This window comes from Podarcis bocagei (genome assembly GCF_964188305.1).
Source record: "Podarcis bocagei genome assembly, chromosome: 18".
In the NCBI taxonomy this organism is placed as follows: Eukaryota; Metazoa; Chordata; class Lepidosauria; order Squamata; family Lacertidae; genus Podarcis; species Podarcis bocagei.
Genome location: NC_138144.1, coordinates 2,494,257 through 2,512,371, shown reverse-complemented (window position 1 = coordinate 2,512,371; position 18,115 = coordinate 2,494,257). Strand labels below are relative to the sequence as shown.

General features: G+C 47.8%; 2 protein-coding genes across 6 annotated transcripts in view; one reads left to right on the top strand and one right to left on the bottom strand.

Annotated features, from left to right (window-relative positions):
- Positions 1 to 18,115, bottom strand: part of GAMT (guanidinoacetate N-methyltransferase) — a 214,627-nt gene that overhangs the window by 152,465 nt on the left and 44,047 nt on the right. The gene's annotated exons all lie outside the window — the stretch shown is intronic.
- Positions 1 to 18,115, top strand: part of TJP3 (tight junction protein 3) — a 50,802-nt gene that overhangs the window by 10,076 nt on the left and 22,611 nt on the right. For 3 of the 4 annotated variants that reach the window (XM_081177651.1, XM_081177652.1, XM_081177650.1), the window contains exons 2-9: positions 6,121 to 6,177; positions 8,027 to 8,151; positions 8,611 to 8,713; positions 11,802 to 12,273; positions 12,949 to 13,052; positions 15,122 to 15,284; positions 15,381 to 15,474; positions 16,170 to 16,228. In XM_081177651.1, the coding sequence (XP_081033777.1) occupies positions 6,130 to 6,177; positions 8,027 to 8,151; positions 8,611 to 8,713; positions 11,802 to 12,273; positions 12,949 to 13,052; positions 15,122 to 15,284; positions 15,381 to 15,474; positions 16,170 to 16,228 (1,168 nt within the window). In that variant the 5' untranslated portion in view covers positions 6,121 to 6,129. Of the gene's footprint in view, positions 1 to 533; positions 640 to 6,120; positions 6,178 to 8,026; positions 8,152 to 8,610; positions 8,714 to 11,801; positions 12,274 to 12,948; positions 13,053 to 15,121; positions 15,285 to 15,380; positions 15,475 to 16,169; positions 16,229 to 18,115 lie in introns of those variants that run through there. The other variant, XM_081177653.1, reaches the window with a different exon arrangement.

Sequence of the window (18,115 nt, the reverse complement as noted above, 5' to 3'; positions counted from 1 at the left end):
TCTCTTCCTCTTTCTTTCTTTCTTTCTTTCTTTCTTTCTTTCTTTTCCTTCCTTCCTTCCTTCCTTCCCCCTTTCTCTCCCCCTCTCCCTCCCTCCCTTCCTTCCTTCCTTCCTTCCTTCCTTCCTTCCTTCCTTCCTTCCTTTCTTCCCCCTCTTTCTCTCTCTCTTTCTTCCTCTTTCTTTCTTTCTCCCCTCTTTCTTTCTTTCTTTCTTTCTTTCTTTCTTTCTTTCTTTCTTTCTTTCTTTCTCTCTCTCTCCCTCTCTCCCTCCTTCTCTCTCTCTCTCTCTTTCTCTTTCTTCCTCTTTCTTTCTTTTCCTCTCTGCCTCCCTCCCTTACTCTTTCTTTCTCTCTCTCTCTCTCTCTCTCTCTTCCCCCCCCCTCTTCCTCTCCCTTTCGGCAACATTCGCCTCTTCCTTTCTTCAGCCACCTTGACCTAATTTCAGCAGGAATTATTCCCCCCCCCCCTTCTTCCAAAACTTCTTGGAATGCTTTATCTGCCTGCTGGTGGTTAAGTTATTTATTGCTTTAAAGAGAGCCCGTTTTTTCAGCCGAAAGAGCTGATCCGCTTATCAAAATACCTCCATGCTTCTGAGTGGCAGATTTAAAAGCGTCATTATCGCCTTAGACCCCCATCTGAGGTAAGCCAATTATTACAGACCCCATATACCCTGCGGAAAATAAAATAAATTAAATAAATCGGAGCTAGTAAAAAAAGCTCGTTTTTAAAAGCAAGCATAAACAGCTCCCTTCCTCAATTAGAAGTAAAGGGGGCACTTTAAATAAAAAATTGGCTTGCATTGATTTTGGGGAGGGGGCAGATAGTGTTTTGCTTGCGCCCTGCAAGTCACGCGTGATTGCACTTTGTTTCCCAGCAGCAAATCCCACGCTAGGTGTCATTTAGGGAAATAAAAAGGGCCGATTTTATAGAATGGTAGAGTTTCAAGGGACCCCTAGAGTCATCTAGTCTGACCCCCCGCGATGAAGGCATCGTTATGGCCGCCGTACAAATCTATGCTTAAGGTTGAATCCTTACAAGACAGAAGGACTGTTTTTGGGGGACAGGGGGCGGGCAGGTGTGGGGGACTCCCTGGTCCTGAATGGGGTCACTCTGCCCCTGAAGGACCAGGTGCGCAGCCTGGGAGTCATTTTGGACTCCCAGCTGTCCATGGAGGCGCAGGTTAATTCTGTGTCCAGGGCAGCTCCATCTGGTACGCAGGATGAGACCCTCCTTGCCCATGGACTGTCTGGCCAGAGTGGTGCATGCTCTGGTTATCTCCCGCTTGGACTACTGCCATGCGCTCTATGTGGGGCTACCTTTGAAGGTGACCCGGAAACTACAACTAATCCAGAATGCGGCAGCTAGACTGAGGACTGGGAGTGGCCACCGAGACCATATAACACTTGAAAGACTTCCATTGGCTCCCAGGACATTTCTGGGCACACTTCAAAGGGTTGGTGCTGACCTTTCAAGCCCTAAACGGCCCAGTTTGCCTGAAGGAGCGTCTCCACCCCCATCGTTCTGCCCGGACACTGAGGTCCTCCTCCCAAGGGTCTTCTGGCGGTTCCCTCCCTGCGAGAAGCCAAGTTACAGGGAACCAGGCAGAGGGCCTTCTCGGTAGTGGCGCCCGTCCTGTGGAACGCCCTCCCATCAGTTGTCAAGGAAATAAACAACTGTCTGACTTTTAGAAGACATCTCAAGGCATCCCTGTTCAGGGAAGTTTTGAGTGTTTGATGTTCTGTTGTGCTAATAATATTTAGAATGAATTGATTTTAGAATGTATTTCAATGAATGGATTGTGATTTTATGTAAACTGTGTTACTTTTACTGTTGTTAGCCGCTCTGAGCCCTGCTTCGGCTGGGGCAGGCGGGATATAAATATATTATATTATTATTATTATTATTATTATTATTATTATTATTATTATTCTGCTGGGAGCCGCCCAGAGTGGCTGGGGAAACCCAGCCAGATGGGCTGGGTATAAATAATAAGTTGTGGTGGTGGTGGTGGTTGTTAATGCAATTGTAGAAATCTATGGTGCATTTGGGTTCTGGTCACCTCTCATCAAAGCGGGCATTGGAAAAAGTTCAGGAAAGGCGACTCGGATGATCGAGGGGATTGAAAGGTTTGGGACTATTTAGTTTTAAAGTAAAGGGGCGTGAGGAGCAACATGACTGTTGTTGTTTAGTCGTTTAGTCATGTCCGCCTCTTCGTGACCCCCTGGACCAGAGCACGCCAGGCCCTCCTGTCTTCCACTGCCTCCCGCAGTTTGGTCAAACTCATGCTGGCAGCTTCGAGAACACTGTCCCACCATCTCGTCCTCCGTCGTCCCCTTCTCCTTGCGCCCTCCATCTTTCCCAACATCAGGGTCTTTTCCAGGGAGTCTTCTCTTCTCCTGAGGTGGCCAAAGTCTTGGAGCCTCAGCTTCAGGATCTGTCCTTCCAGTGAGCACTCAGGGCTGATTTCCTTCAGAATGGAGAGGTTTGATCTTCTTGCAGTCCATGGGACTCTCAAGAGTCTCCTCCAGCACCAGAATTCAAAAGCATCCATTCTTCGGCAATCAGCCTTCTTTATGGTAGCAACATGATAGAAGTCTATAAAATTCTGCCTGGCGTTTAGTTATTAGAGTTTGGCTGAGAAAGGAGCAGCAAGCGAAAGATTTCCCTCTTTGCCGCCTCACCTGGTAGCTGCTATTCCCCAGTGCCCAGCGCATCAACTTCCATAAATACACAACTCTTATTATTGAGGGGAAGTGCGTGGAACAGGACTTGGTGTTTCGATTTCTGGGAATGGAGTTGAGAGATGACCTAACCTGGGGAGAAAACACCAAAGACCTGATGAAGAGAGCACAGCAGAAACAATCTCTCAAAGGACCTGTTGATGGCATTTTACCATTGCACTGTGGAGAGTGTATTAACTTATGGTCTGTGTGTGTGGTTTGGGAGCTGCACGGCCAGGGGAAAAACAATGCTGTCCAGGGTTGTAAAGACTGCGGAGAGAATAATTGGGCGCACTCTTCCCACCTTAGATCAAATCTACGCTGCCAGGTGCCATAAGAAAGCGGCAGAGATAGCGCAGGATAGTGCGCTCCCCGGAAATGATCTCTTTCAGCTTCTGCCTTCTGGAAGAAGGTATAGGGTTATAAAGACCAGGATTAGCCGCCTGAGAAACAGTTTCTATCCAAATGCGATTTTGGTTTTAAACGCAGTGTAAGGTAGTCTCTAGGGGTTAAACCACAGAGCCTAGGACTTGCCGATCGGAAGGTCGGCGGTTCGAATCCCCGCAATGACGGGGTGAGCTCCCGTTGCTCAGTCCCTGCTCCTGCCAACCTAGCAGTTCAAAAGCACGTCAAAGCGCAAGTAGATAAATAGGTACCACTCCGGCGGGAAGGTAAACGGCGTTTCCGTGCGCTGCTCTGGTTCGCCAGAAGCGGCTTAGTCCTGCTGGCCACATGACCCGGAAGCTGTACGCTGGCTCCCTCGGCCAATAAAGCGAGATGAGCGCCGCAACCCCAGAGTTGGCCACGACTGGACCTAATGGTCAGGGGTCCCTTCACCTTTAAGGTAGTCTCTATGGGAGTATATTGTATTTAATTATGGGGTGTCAGAGTTTTTAGGGGGCTAACCAGGCTGGGATAGCCGGGATAGCAGGCTTGTTGGTTTCTGAATGTCTGGTGTAGATTTTCAGTTTCGTTGTTCTGTATGGGACAATGACAATAAAGATTATCGTATTGTACAGTGGTACCTCGGGTTACAGACGCTTCAGGTTACATACGCCTCAGGTTACAGACTCCGCTAACACAGAAATAGTGCTTCAGGTTAAGAACTTTGCTTCAGGATGAGAACAGAAATCGTGCTCCGGCGGCACGGCAGCAGCGGGAGGCCCCATTAGCTAAAGTGGTGCTTCAGGTTAAGTACAGACCTCCGGAACGAATTAAATATTTAACCAGAGGTACCACTGTATCATATCTGAGCTGCGGTGTGCCCTGGAGGGATCCTGTTGATTCCTTTTCAGGAGAAAAAGGCCGCTTGTGATCTTCTAGCCGCTGTTTGGCTCATGCTTCTGTGAGGTCACGGAATGTCCCCAAACATTCCAAGTTGGCAGGGGAGGAGAAAGGGAGCCGTCGAGATGTCAGCGGCTCGCTTGCCACAAGGAGCGTGGAGTTGTTAGTTCAGCTGGGACGAAACTCTCACGAACAGGGGTCCCAGGGTGAGAGCAACTTTGTGGGGAAAATCTTGAGCTCGAGGGCAACACGATTCCTCCATTTTCGCGGGGTCAGCCTAGATGACCCTCGGGGTCCCAACGATATGATTCTGCGATTCTATGCCAGAAGGGAAGGGTTGCGGAAGTAAGGGGCAGGGTATTGGGTTGTTGTTTTTATTTTGATTATATATTTTGCGGTTTTGTATTTTGGTTTTGTTTTGCGAACCGCCCTGAGGCCTCTGGGTATAGCATGGTATATAAATTCAAATAATAATAATAATAATTAAGGAAAGGGGGTATGTGGGTGTTTTTTTTAAAATTTAATCTTTATTAAACATCAATCAACATGAATTTGCTCATAACTTTAACTTAGACAATACTTACAATACACACTACCCACATTATAGGATGGTATATAAATTCTAATAATAATAGTAGGCGATGGATTAAGGAAAGGGGATATGTGGGTGGTGTTTTTTAAAAAATTTAATCTTTATTAAACATCAGTCAACATCAATTTACACTTAATTAATTAACTTATAATACAGACGATACAAACTACATTACAACACCAACACACCTTGGACACTAAATTCTGATTCTCCTCATTGTACTATTTTACATTTTGGTAATTTGTACACAGTTCATTATTGTTACTATCTTTCCCCCATTTCTTATCAAGAACATTCTGCTATAGACTTTCTTTGTATTTCAAGATTCATTCTGCCCGGAGTTGACCGTTGTCCCAATAGTTTTTAAGGTATTCTTTAAACATTGTCCAATCTTTATTAAATTTTTGTTCTGAGTTTCCTCTTAATCTCCCTGTCGTTCTTGCGAGTTGTAAATATTCTGTCATTTTTGCTTGGTTTTTGTGGGGTTATGTCAGCACTTTTCCAGTGATTTGCTATTAAAATCCTAGCCGCTGTGGTTGCGTTCATGAAAAGAGGTCTATGATTTCTCTTGATTTCCATGGACATACCGTATTTTTTCCTCTATAAGACTCACTTTTTCCCTCCTAAAAAGTAAGGGGAAATGTGTGTCCGTCTTATGGAGCGCATGCAGGCTGCGCAGCTATCCCAGAAGCCAGAGCAGCAAGAGGGATTGCTGCTTTCGCTGCGCAGCTGTTCTGGCTTCTGAGATTCAGAATTTTTTTTTCTTGTTTTCCTCCTCCAAAAACTAGGTGCGTCTTATGGTCTGGTGCGACTTATGGAGCGAAAAATATGGTGCTTCTAGAGCCCCCAAAATTCTCTTACGCTTCCACCACATGTGCATAAATGTAGTGAGTGTTAGTTGGCAATGGAGAGTCGAAGGAAAGGGCAGAGCAGGTGAGGAAACTGAAAACCATAGAATTATAGAGTTGCAAGGGACCCTCAAAGGGACGCAGGTGGCGCTGTGGGTTAAACCACAGAGCCTAGGACTTGCCGATCAGAAGGTCGGCGGTTCGAATCCCCGAAATGACATGGTGAGCTCCCGTTGCTCGGTCCCTGCTCCTGCCAACCTAGCAGTTCAAAAGCACGTCAAAGTGCAAGTGGATAAATAGGTACCACTCCAGCAGGAAGGTAAACGGCGTTTCCGTGTGCTGCTCTGGTTCGCCAGAAGCGGCTTGGTCATGCTGGCCACATGACCCGGAAGCTGTACGTCGGCTCCTATACGCCTATAGAGCGAGATGAGCGCTGCAACCCCAGAGTCGTCTGCGACTGGACCTAATGGTCAGGGGTCCCTTTACCTTTACCTTTTAAGGGACCCTCAAGGGGCATCTAAGTCCAACCCCCTCCAATGTGTAAAAGGGGCATTTTAAGAGAGAAAACAGAAGCTGAATCTGATTTGACATAAAGGGCGAATTCTTCGGCTGCCTGCTCTCTTTCTGTTTGTGTATATCCCTGAAGTTGTTTTATAACGTTTTCCCTCTTCCCCTAGGTTGCAGACATGGAGGAGATGATAATCTGGGAACAGTATACAGTAACTCTCAGCAGGGTGAGTGATTTGAGAAATGAGCAGAATAACAACAACAATCTTTATTACGGTCCAGAGACCCAACAAATCGTTACAAAGCAATACACAATTCAGACAGCCTACCTCCGGGTTAAACAAGCATTTTGTACAATATAGGGATTATTGGTTCTTGCAACCACCGATCAAAACCTCGCCACTGCTAATGTTCTAGCGTTTGTCCGGTCTTTCCAATAGGAACCTGACATAGTTAGTCTCTGATTTTCCCGGGAAAGGTACCAGCGAGGGTAATATCAGTTCAGCCCTGGCTTGCTCATATTTTGCACAGTGCAACAAAATATGTTTTATGGAGTCGATGTCTTGAGCACACGAGCCAAGTCTGTCCTGGTAGGGAACTCCTCTCAACGCTGCAGAAGGAAAGACGTTTAGTCTGGCTTTGGTGAAAAGCCTTCGATAGTTTGGTACTGTCAGGTTTTTAATGTAAGGTGTTAACTTAAAGACATGCCCATATACTGCCAGCGGACTACAGACTGCGTGTGATCGAGATTGCAAGTCACTGTGTGCATTATCCCATAATCTTTGCTTTAACGTCTTTTGGGCGCCTTCATAACCCAGGTAATACAGTTGGGGGGGGGGGACAGACCAATACGCAGAATAAGCCCAAGAAATAAGCGGATGGTTTTCTGATTTGTGTGTGTGTGTGTGTGTGTGTGTTTGCTTTAAAAAAAAAAAATTTAATGTTTGAAAGGAGAAGGAAAATATAGTATGCAGCAGGCATGTCCAAAGTCCGTTTTGGGGACCCAATCCGGCCCACCAGTCGGTTTAATCCGGTCCCTGTGGCAGATTACCTCCTGGGGTAAAATCCTACAAAAACCTCCACAACTCAACAGCTTTGGTTGGCCCTCACGGCCCTTCACTTCATCAAATCTGGCCCTCCTTGGAAAAAAAGTTTGGACACCACAGAAATGAACATCAAATATCAAGCATTTTTTAAACATAGATCACTGGGAATGATCTGCTCTGCTCATTAGGCAAGACTCTCCTGTGCAGATCCTGTTTTTGCTAACTCCAGCTTGCACGGTGTGATTTACGGCCGGCTCACTCCTGAAACTAAGTGACCCACATGCAAAAGTTGCCCTTTGTCCTAAAAAGGTTCCTTGCCCTTGGTTTAGCATGGCCCAAAACCTGGGGAGTTTTCCCTTCCCCTCCCCTGGCACATCCACAAAGAAGTTTGCGGAAGCTTTTGCACCCATTTTTTGCTCAACCAACAGACCAACAAACCATGGTTTGATTATAAGTCTAGTTTTCTGGAACCATGGAAACCATGGTTGGTGAACTCACAAACCATGGTTTGATCTTAAGTCCAGTGTTTTGGAAGCGAACGAAGAGGAAACCATGGTTACTGAACCCAGAAAGCATAGTTTGATCTGAAGTCCAGTTTTCTGGAAGCAAAAGAACTGGAAACCTTGGTTGGTGAACCCAGAAACCATGGTTTGATCTTAAGTCAAGTTTTCTGGAAGCGAGCGAACTGGAAACCATGGTTAGGGAACCCACAAACCATGGTTTGAACTTAACTACTGTTTTCTGGAAGCAAGCGAACAGAAAACCATAGTTGCTGAACCCAGAAACCATGGTTTGATCTTAAGTCCAGTTTGCTGGAAGCGAGTGAAGAGGAAACCATGGTTGGGGAACCCAGAAACCATGGTTTGATCTTAAGTCCAGTTTGCTTGAAGCGAGTGGAAACCATGGTTGGGGAACCCACCAACTATGGTTTGATCTTAAGTCCATTTTTCTGGAAGCAAACAAACTGGAATCAAATTAAATTGGAGCGCAGAAGGGAACTGGCATCTGCATTGCACCTCTTTCCATGCAGGATCCCCGGAGGGGCTTCGGCATTGCCATATCGGGAGGCCGGGATCGCCCCAGTGGCGTCGACGGAGACACATCCATCATCATCTCCGACGTGGTGCCCGGGGGCCCTGCTGATGGCCGGCTCCAGTGAGTAGCCTTAAACCAGGCAGCTTTAGCTGGCTGCCAGGAAACCATGGTTTGATCTGCAGTCCAGTTTGCTGGAAGCAAGCCAACTGAAAACCGGGGCTTGGCGAATCCACAAACCATGGTTTGATCTTAAGTCCAGTTTGCTGGAAGCGAGCAAACTGGAAACTGTGGTTGGTGATCCCAGAAACCATGGTTTGATCTTAAGTCCAGTTTGCTGGAAATGAGCAAACTGGAAACCGTGGCTTGGCGAACCCACAAACCATGGTTTGATCTGAAGTCCAGTTTGCTGGAAGCGAGCAAGCTGGAAACCGTGGCTTGGCGAACCCACATGGCAGCCAGGAAAGAGGGAAATGAGCTTTCTGTGGAATCCTCGAAATGTTTTTTTAATGGTTTGGGAGAGTCAGAATTTTTTTGTTTGCTGATCGCTCTTGGCCCATCTCACAAGGCTTTTTTTTTCAGGACCCGGGACAAGATAGCCATGGTGAATGGGATCTCCATGGAGAACGTGTCGTCCTCCTTTGCTATCCACACCCTGAAAGGCTGCGGGAAAGCCGCCAATATTGTGAGTAAGAGCAAGCGCCAACTCCTTGACGGTGACCCTCAGCCAATCGCTCCGGAAGAGGCATGCCTTTTAATTGAGCAACAGCTCAGTGGGTAATAGCATGAGACTCTTAATCTTGGGGCTGTGGGTTCGAGTCCCACACGGGGCTGTTTCACGGGGTTGGCGCCTACCGACGCTACAATTCCCAGATTTTGATTGTCTCCCTGCAGATTTTGGGGCGGCTCCTTTCCCGGTGAGAGAACGGCAGCTCTGCATGAGCTGATAACAATCGTTGAATTTGTTGGAAGGGACCCCCAGGGGTCATCAAGTCCAACCCCCCCTTGCGATGCAGGAATCAGCTAAAGTAGGCGTTCAGACGTTGGCCTTTCTCTGGAGGTGAAGTCAAACTGTTGGAAGGTTGCAGCACCTGTTGTGGTTGTAGAGACTGATACAGGGTATTCCTGACAGAACATAGAACTATTATTATTATTATTATTATTATTATTATTATTATTATTATTACAGTGGTACCTCTGGTTACATACGCTTCAGGTTACAGACTCCGCTAACCCAGAAATAGTGCTTCAGGTTAAGAACTTTGCTTCAGGATGAGAACAGAAATCGTGCTCCGGTGGCGCAGCAGCAGCGGGAGGCCCCATTAGCTAAAGTGGTGCTTCAGGTTAAGAACAGTTTCAGGTTCAGAACGGACCTCCGGAATGAATTAAGTACTTAACCCGAGGTACCACTGTATTATGATTATTTACATTTATCTTCCAGGAAGGGATGCGGGTGGCGCTGTGGGTTAAACCACAGAGCCTAGGGCTTGCCGATCGGAAGGTCGGCCGTTTGAATCCCCGCAATGACGGGGTGAGCTCCCGTTGCTCGGTCCCTGCTCCTGCCAACCTAGCAGTTCGAAAGCACGTCAAAGTGCAAGTAGATAAATAGGTACCGCTCCGGCGGGAACGTAAACGGCAATTCTGTACGCTGCTCTGGTTCGCCAGAAGCGGCTTCGTCCTGCTGGCCACATGACCCGGAAGCTGTACGCCGGCTCCCTTGGCCAGTAAAGCGAGATGAGCGCCGCAACCCCAGAGTCGGCCGCGACTGGACCTAATGGTCAGGGGTCCCTTTACCTTTTTATCTTCCAGGAATCTCAAGGTGGCATTCATGTTTTCCCCACTTCTCATTTAATCCCCACAACCCTGTAAGGCACCAAGATCACCCACTGAGCTTTGTGGCCGAGTCGGGATTCGAACCCTGCTCTAGCGTCCTGCTCCGACACTAACCCAGCGGCTCTCAACCTGTGGGTTCCCAGATGTTGTTGAACTACAACTCCCATCTCCCATCTGGTCATGCTGGCTAGGAATGATGGGAGTTGTAGTCCCACAACATCTGGGGACCCACAGGTTGAGAAACACTGCTCTAACCATTGCACAACACTGCCTCACGGAGCTGTGGGGTTGGAAAGGGGGCTTTGGTGGGTTTTCTGCAATGGCACACTCCAGCTGTGATGTTTCAAAGCGGACTTTGTTGCGTCGGAGCGACAACAGCCGCAAGGAACCCGCAAAAGTGGGAGTCCCTGGGATTATAAACTGTGGGCTGTTCTAGAGCTACCGTGTTTTCCGCTCTATAAGACGCACCAGACCACAAGACGCACCTAGTTTTTGGAGGAGGAAAACAAGAAACAAAATATTCTGAATCTCAGAAGCCAGAACAGCAAGAGGGATCGCTGTGCAGCGAAAGCAGCAATCCCTCTTGCTGTTCTGGCTTCTGGGATAGCTGCGCAGCCTGCATTCGCTCCATAAGACGCACACACATTTCCCCTTACTTTTTAGGAGGGGAAAAGGGAGTCTTATAGAGCAAAAAATACGGTATTTCCCATGTGCTCACCCTAAAGGTTTTTCTAAAAAATAAAAATACAAACTGCCAGGTTAGGCTCTGCCCTAACCGTTTACCCTGAGATGCTGGATTTCTGACTGCAGGAAATGCAGATTTTTGCATTCGCTCACACCCTTGTGAAGTGATAAATCGGTCCAGACATATTTGTTTTTTAGTATTTCGGCTGATGATTAGCAAGGCTAATCCCCACCGTTCCCCACCGCTTACTGAAAGGTTTGTGGATGGACGCCTGCTGTAAGTTTTGCTTTAGGCCTGTTTCTAGTTGCAAAGACCAGTTTTTAACACACTGCAGGACTGAGTGTGTGTCAAAATAAAAAAATTCCTTCCAGTAGCACCTTAAAGACCAACTAAGTTAGTTCTTGGTATGAGCTTTCGTGTGCATGCACACTTCTTCAGATAGAGAGAGAGAGGTGGAGATATCTGGTCTATTCTAGAAAGACGGTAGAGCAGTGAGGTGGGTGTAGACTGTCCCACTGTCTTATAGAGCCAAAAATAAGGTATTTAGCTGCATGAATGCGCAGAAACGGAGACTTTGAGGGAAAGCAGGCCTGCGTGTCCGTGCCGGATATTATCCGACGGAACAGAGTTTCCACTCCTATCGCTGATTCAAGGCCATATAACTCCGACGTTCTCGACGCATTCTTAACAAAATCTGAGTTAGCAGATTCCCCCAACCGCACACTATTTTTGTGTCTCTTCACAATGTAGGCCAACTTATGACGTCAACGTCAAGATTTCACCCAGTACGGGGCCCTAGGGTCATCTAGTCCAACCCCGGCTTAATCCGTTCCGGAAGTCCGTTTGACTTCCGAAATGTTCGGAAACTGAAGCGCGGCTTCTGATTGGCGCAGGCGCCCCGGAAACAATAGCCGACAGCCACAGTGGACGTTCAACTTCCAAAAAAACGTTCGAAAACCGGAACATTTACTTCCGGGTTTTTGGCGTTTGGGAAACAAGGCATTTGAGAACCAAGGCATTTGAGAACCAAGGCATTTGGCAACCAAGGCATTTGAGAACCAAGGCATTTGGTAACCAAGGCATTTGGTAACCAAGGCATTTGAGAACCAAGGCATTTGGTAACCAAGGCATTTGAGAACCAAGCCATTTGAGAACCAAGGCATTTGGTAACCAAGGCATTTGGTAACCAAGGCGTTTGAGAACCAAGGTGTTTGAGAACCAAGGTACCATTGTCTTCTGTTTTTTCCTCTCTCAGACAGTCAAGCGCCCCCGGAAAGTGCACCTCCCCGTAGCCAAGCCAAGCCCTCCCAAAAGCCTCCCACTCTCCAGCCCCGCTTTGCGCGACGGCGACTCCGACGAGGACGCCGGCTACCGGGCGCCTTCCGCGCGGGACGGGTTGGTGGCTGGCGGCCGGCGCCAGGCCGAGGCGGAGCACAACCGCGGCTACGATGGCGACTCATCCAGCGAGAGGAGCTCTGGGCGGCACCGGGACGAGGAAGACGCCCCCCGCAGGCACCCGGTCCGCAGCAGGAGGCGGAGCCAAGACGGCGGGCATCGGAGGCGGAGCCAAGACAGCGGGTCGGACCGGCAGCGCTTCACCAATGGGTACAGCCACCGGGGCAGCGCTAGCGGGCTGGCCCTGGTATCCGGGTTCAAGAGGCTTCCGCAGCAGGACGTGCCGATGAAACCGGTCCGCTCCGTTCTGGTAAAGAGCAAGGAGAGCGAAGGTGAGTGGGATTTCCACCCCGATTTCCCTCTCCTCTTATTTTCTTTTACGTAAAGATTCTTCGCCTTTTTAATATGACTTTTTATTAATTTTTCTGTTTTACAGTTTCAGATAAGCATTTTGCATCCTTAAGAGATATATATATGTATGCATGCATGTGTGTGTGTATGTATGTATATATGTGTGTGTGTGTGTGTGTGTGTGTGTATATATATATATATATATATATATATATATATATTCTTTTTTTTTAAAAAAAATGTATTTTTCAAGTTTAACATTTCACTAGTTTTACAGCCATCTTGACATTTCGAAACTTGACTTCCTTCCCCCTCTTTCTGCGGTTCCTTAAATTTATTTCTAATATCTTGTGCATATCCAAATCAACCTAATTTGCTCATTTGTTCATCTTCTCTAAATATACAGTGGTACCTCTGAAGTACAACTTCCAAAACGTTTGGAAACCAAAGCGCGGCTTCTGATTGGCTGCAGGAAGCTCCCATCTTCCTGGTTCCTTATTCCTATTTGTCAATTCTACATATTCCAATTAATTTATCTGCCTTTCCCCCCCTCCCTCCCTCCTTCGAAAGCGCTTGAAGAACTCTTGCAGAATCTGCCGTTCATTTCACCCAAATGCCTTCATTTTTTCTCTCTCCTTCGTCCCCCAAAAATGCAGAATTTGGCTTGAAGTTAGGGAGCCAGATCTTTATTAAACACATTACGGACACAGGACTGGCGGCCAAGGACAGTTCTTTGCAGGAGGGAGACCTCATACTGAAGGTGAGTTGGGTGGGAGAGGATCTTCGTTCAAATCTCGGAGGAATTACACCCGCAATTTGTGGGAATATTCAGGGTGGCAGGGGAGGATATATTGTTTATTAACATCCTTCCTTTTTAATACAGTGGTGCCTCGCAAGACGAAAAGGATCCGTTCTGTGATTCTCTTCGTCTAGCGGTTTTTTCGTCTTGCGAAGCAAGCCCATTGGCGGATTAGCGGATTAGCGCTATTAGCGGCTTTTAATCAGCTTATCAGATCAGCTGATAAGCGGCTTAGAAAAAGGGGGGAGGGGGAAAAACCCGCAGGAACTCGCAAGACATTTTCGTCTTGCGAAGCAAGCCCATAGGAAATTCGTTTTGCGAAGCACCTCCAAAACGGAAAACTCTTTTGTCTAGCGAGTTTTCCGTCTTGCAAGGCATTCGTCTTGCGGGGCACCACTGTATTTGCTTTATCTTTGTTTATTCAATTTTCATACCACATAAAAAACGGGTAATACAGTGGTGCCCCGCAAGACGAATGCCTCGCAAGACGGAAAACTCGCTAGACGAAAGGGTTTTTCGGTTTTGCGTTGCTTCGCTAGACGAATTTCCCTATGGGCTTGCTTCGCAAGACGGAAACGTCTTGCGCTTTTTTCTTAAAGCCGCTTGAAGAGGCGCAGTTGCGACGGACCGTGCTTCGCAAGACGAAAAACACCGCAAGACGAAAAGACTCGCGGAACGAATTATTTTCGTCTTGCGAGGCACCACTGTGCACCCTTTCCAATACAGTTGGTCCTAGGCTCTGTCTGTACAGTGTTTCTAAAACCGTATCAGTCCCAGAATCAGTGCCGGATTTACGTATAAATTAAACAAGCTCTAGCTTAGGGCCTCGCTCTCTTGGGGCTGCCCCCCAAAAAAGTTAAAGGGAACAAACTCTGAATATGCATTTCCAAAATATAAGATAAAAAAAGGAAATAAAATAAAACCTATATGCAGCAACAGGATTTTGTGTTGTGTAGGCTCCTACGATGTAAGTCATGGGTAGGCAACCTAAGGCCCGGGGGCCGGATCTGGCCCAATCGCCTTCTCAATCTGGCCCGCAGACGGTCTGGGAATCAGTGTGTTTTTACATGAGTAGAATGTGTCCTTTTATTTAAAATGCATCTCTGGGTTATTTATGGGGCCTGCCTGGTGTTTTTAAATGATTAGCATGTGTCCTTTTATTTAAAATGCATCTCTGGGTTATTTGTGGGGCATAGGAATTCGTTCATTTATTATTATTTTTCAAAGTATAGTCCGGCCCCCCACAAGGTCTGAGGGACAGTGGACCAGCCCCCTGCTGAAAATGTTTGCTCCCCCGGCTTGCGCAGCGCTGCCTCTTATCCCGAAGCCCTGGCGCGCTCAGCAGTTGCTTCGGGTAGCTTCAGGATAAGAGGCAGTGCTGCGCAAGCCGGGGGAGCCCGGGGCAAATCCTGTGGGCTCCCACGGCTTGCGGATAGCTTCCTGAAGCCTGGAGAGGGAGAGGGGTTGGTGCGCACCGACCCCTCTCTCTCTCCAGGCTTCAGCGAAAGCGTGCATTCGCCCCATAGGACACACACACTTTCCCCCTTCATTTTTGGAGGGGAAAAAGTGCGTCCTATAGGGCGAAAAATACGGTAAACGGCGTTTCCGTGCGCTGCTCTGGTTCGCCAGAAGCGGCTTAGTCCTGCTGGCCACACGACCCGGAAGCTGTACGCCGGCTCCCTCGGCCAGTAAAGCGAGATGAGCGCCGCAACCCCAGAGTCAGCCACGACTGGACCTAATGGTCCCTTTACCTTTACATTTACCTAGAACTACATAAGATAGATAACTATGAAATGATTTTTGTGAGGTTTAACAAGTTAACTCTTTACATTTGGGCAACTTTTCCGCTGTGGAGAAAAACAACCCCTTCCTTAATAGCAATTTAAACGATTCGTTTAACTAAAAGAAGAACATGATGGCATGTTGGAGCTAGTCCTATACATTTCCTGACCTCCTAACAGCGCTCAGCTTAGTCGACTTAGCGTGAGATAATGAATCTCCGGGTTCAAGAGAATCTCCTCTCTTTCCAGATCAATGGGGTGTCGAGTGAGAATCTGTCCCTGGAGGAGACGCGGCGGTTGATCGAGCTCTCGGAGGGGAGGCTGACATTGGTGGTCCTTCGGGATAACAGCCAATTTCTGGTGAACATTCCCCAAGTGAGAGATAGCGAGAGCGAAAGCTCCCATCTGGACGGTGAGTGAGGGCCAGGGAGTTCTTAGCACTTCCAGCTTAGCGCTCGCAGAAGTGACGCACCGCGAAATCATTTCTCTTTCTTTTCTTTTCCCAAAGACATCTCTGACCTCGGCTCGGACATCTCGCCGCCTCCAACTGCCCCAGCGAGCGGGCCGGACTCGCCGGGATCTCCAAATTGGAATCCGGCCCCGTAAGCTTTTCTCTGAGATGCCTGAATGGGGGGGGGTCTCATTTCTTTTGCCCTCCCGCCCCCCGTCTCTCTCTCTCTCTCATTCTCTCTCTCTCTCTCTCTTTCTATATCTAACTCTCTCTCTCTCTCTCTCTCTCTCTCTTTCTTTCTCTCTCTCTCTCTACTTCTGGATTTATTCTAGGCACGGCCAAATTTGCCTCGTTAGATAAGTCTTAAAGCCTTCCCACTCCTTTTAGACTACAGTGGTGCCCCGCAAGACGAATGCCTCGCAAGTCGGAAAACTCGCTAGACGAAAGAGTTTTCCGTTTTGGAGGTGCTTCGCAAAACGAATCTCCTATGGGCTTGCTTTGCAAGACGACAATGTCTTGCGAGTTCCTGCTGGTCCCCCCCCCCCTTTCTAAGCCGCTAAGCCGCTAATCAGCTGATCCGATCAGCAGATACGCCGCTAAAAGCCACTAAAAGCCGCTAATCCGCTAATCCGTCAATGGGCTTGCTTCGCAAGACGAAAAAAACCGCTAGACGAAGAGAATCACAGAACGGATTCTTTTCGTCTTGCGAGGCACCACTGTACATTGGTTGGTTTCTTCCGTAATAATTCTGTCCCTTTTGCAAGTTCCAAGAACAGCACTCCCTTCACTTTAATTCCAATTCTTCACTAGTGCTTTAAAAAAATCTCCTTCCCTCCCCAAACCCAGGACCCTCCGGCGCTCCGAGCAAACGTCACCCGGAAAGTCAATGACACCCCCACTTCGTGGTGAGTTCATCTCCTGTCTCTCCCATCTCTCTGTCAAGGTGGCTGGTTTTTTGCTTCGAAGGCGGCTGAGAGGTTTTACGGCAGGGACTCAGGCCCTGGGGGGGGGTTTCAGGGTTCAGATGTGGCCCCCTACACCTCTCAATCTGGCTCCTGGATCCTTCCCCCCTGGCCCTTCCCCGCCAAATGTTTTTGCCAGGTTGCAAGACTGGAAGAAATTTAAGGACTATTTAAAGAAATATTGTAAAATGAATGAATGTTAGAAAGATTTAAACTAAGTGGTTTCCAGCTGTAATGCTTTAGGAGACATGAAAAAAGGATTATAAATGGGTAAAAGTTTAATGGTAAGGATTTGCTGAACTAACAAATTGAACTGGAATACAAAGAAGGGAAGTATGAGGAGGTCGGAGGAAGTAAGGGTATGGAAGTTATGTCATTGAAAATTAATGTGTGTTTTTAATTGTTTATTATTTTGTATGTTTATTTTTCATTTTTTTATATATATATCCAAATTTTTTAAATAAATATCTTATTAAAAAATATATATTTTTTGCCAGGTTGCAAAGGGGCCCTTGAATCACACCTTTTGCGTGCCTGGGCAAAGGGTTTTGGGGTGGCTAGATTTTCTATCCAAATGCAGGGGGCCTTGTTTGTCTACCCCAGCAGTGGAGAAACCTCCATTTTGGGGGTTCGATTTCCCCCCAACTCCTTTTCTGCCCCTGACACCCTCCATAGACTAGATGACGTCTCTGCCTTATCCGTAAATACTCCATAAACTGCAGACATGATGGACTGAGTAAAGGCCCCAATCACACATTCTAATAATAATAATAATAATAATAATAATAATAATAATAATAATGTTATTATTTGTACCCTGCCCATCTGACTCTGTTTCCTCAGCCACAACGGGCAGCTTCCAACAAATATAGAAGCATAATGAAACATCAAACATTAAAAACATCCCTGTACAGGGCTGCTTTCAGATATCTCCTGAAAGTCAGATAGTTCTTTATTTCCTTGACATCTGATGGGAGGGCGTTCCACAGGGCGGGCGCCACCACCGAGAAGGCCCTCTGCCTGGTTCCCTGTAACTTCACTTCTCGCAATGAGGGAACTGCCAGAAGGCCCTCGGGAGATGGACCCCGGTGTCCGGGCTGGACGATGGGGGTGGAGACGCTCCTTCAGGGATACTGGGCCGTTTAGAGCTTTCAAGGTCAGCACCAACACTTTGAATTGTGCTCGGAAACATCCTGGGAGCCAATGAAGGTCTTTCAAGACCGGTGTTATGTGGTCTCGGTGGCTGCCCCAAGTCACCAGTCTAGCTGCCACATTCTGGATTAGTTGTAGTTTCTGGGTCACCTTCAAAGGCAGCCCCATGTAGAGCGCATGGCAGTAGTCCAAGTGGGAGATAACCAGAGCATGCGCCACTCTGGCAGACAGTCAGCGGGCAGGGAGGGTCTCATCCTGCGTACCAGATGGAGCTGCCCTGGACACAGATTTGACCTCTGCCTCCATGGACAGCTGTGAGTCCAAAGTGACTCCCAGGCTGCGCACCTGGTCCTTCGGGGGCACAGTGACCCCATTCAGGACCAGGGAGTCCCCCACGCCTACCCACCCCCGTTCCCCTAAAACAGTCCTTCTGTCTTGTTGTTATTCAACCTCAATCCATCAATCACCATCCACCCCCAACCGTTGAAAGAACTGCAATACCACTTTAAACACTCCAGGAATTCTGGGAACTGTAGTTTTTATTCAGGGTGCTGCTAACTGTCAGGAGAACCCTGTCATCCCCTCATAGAACTACATTACCCAGCCTAACAACCAGTCCCTCTGTCCCGGGGAACTCTGGGAATTGTAGTCTTGGGGGGGGGTCTCCTAAGAACTCTC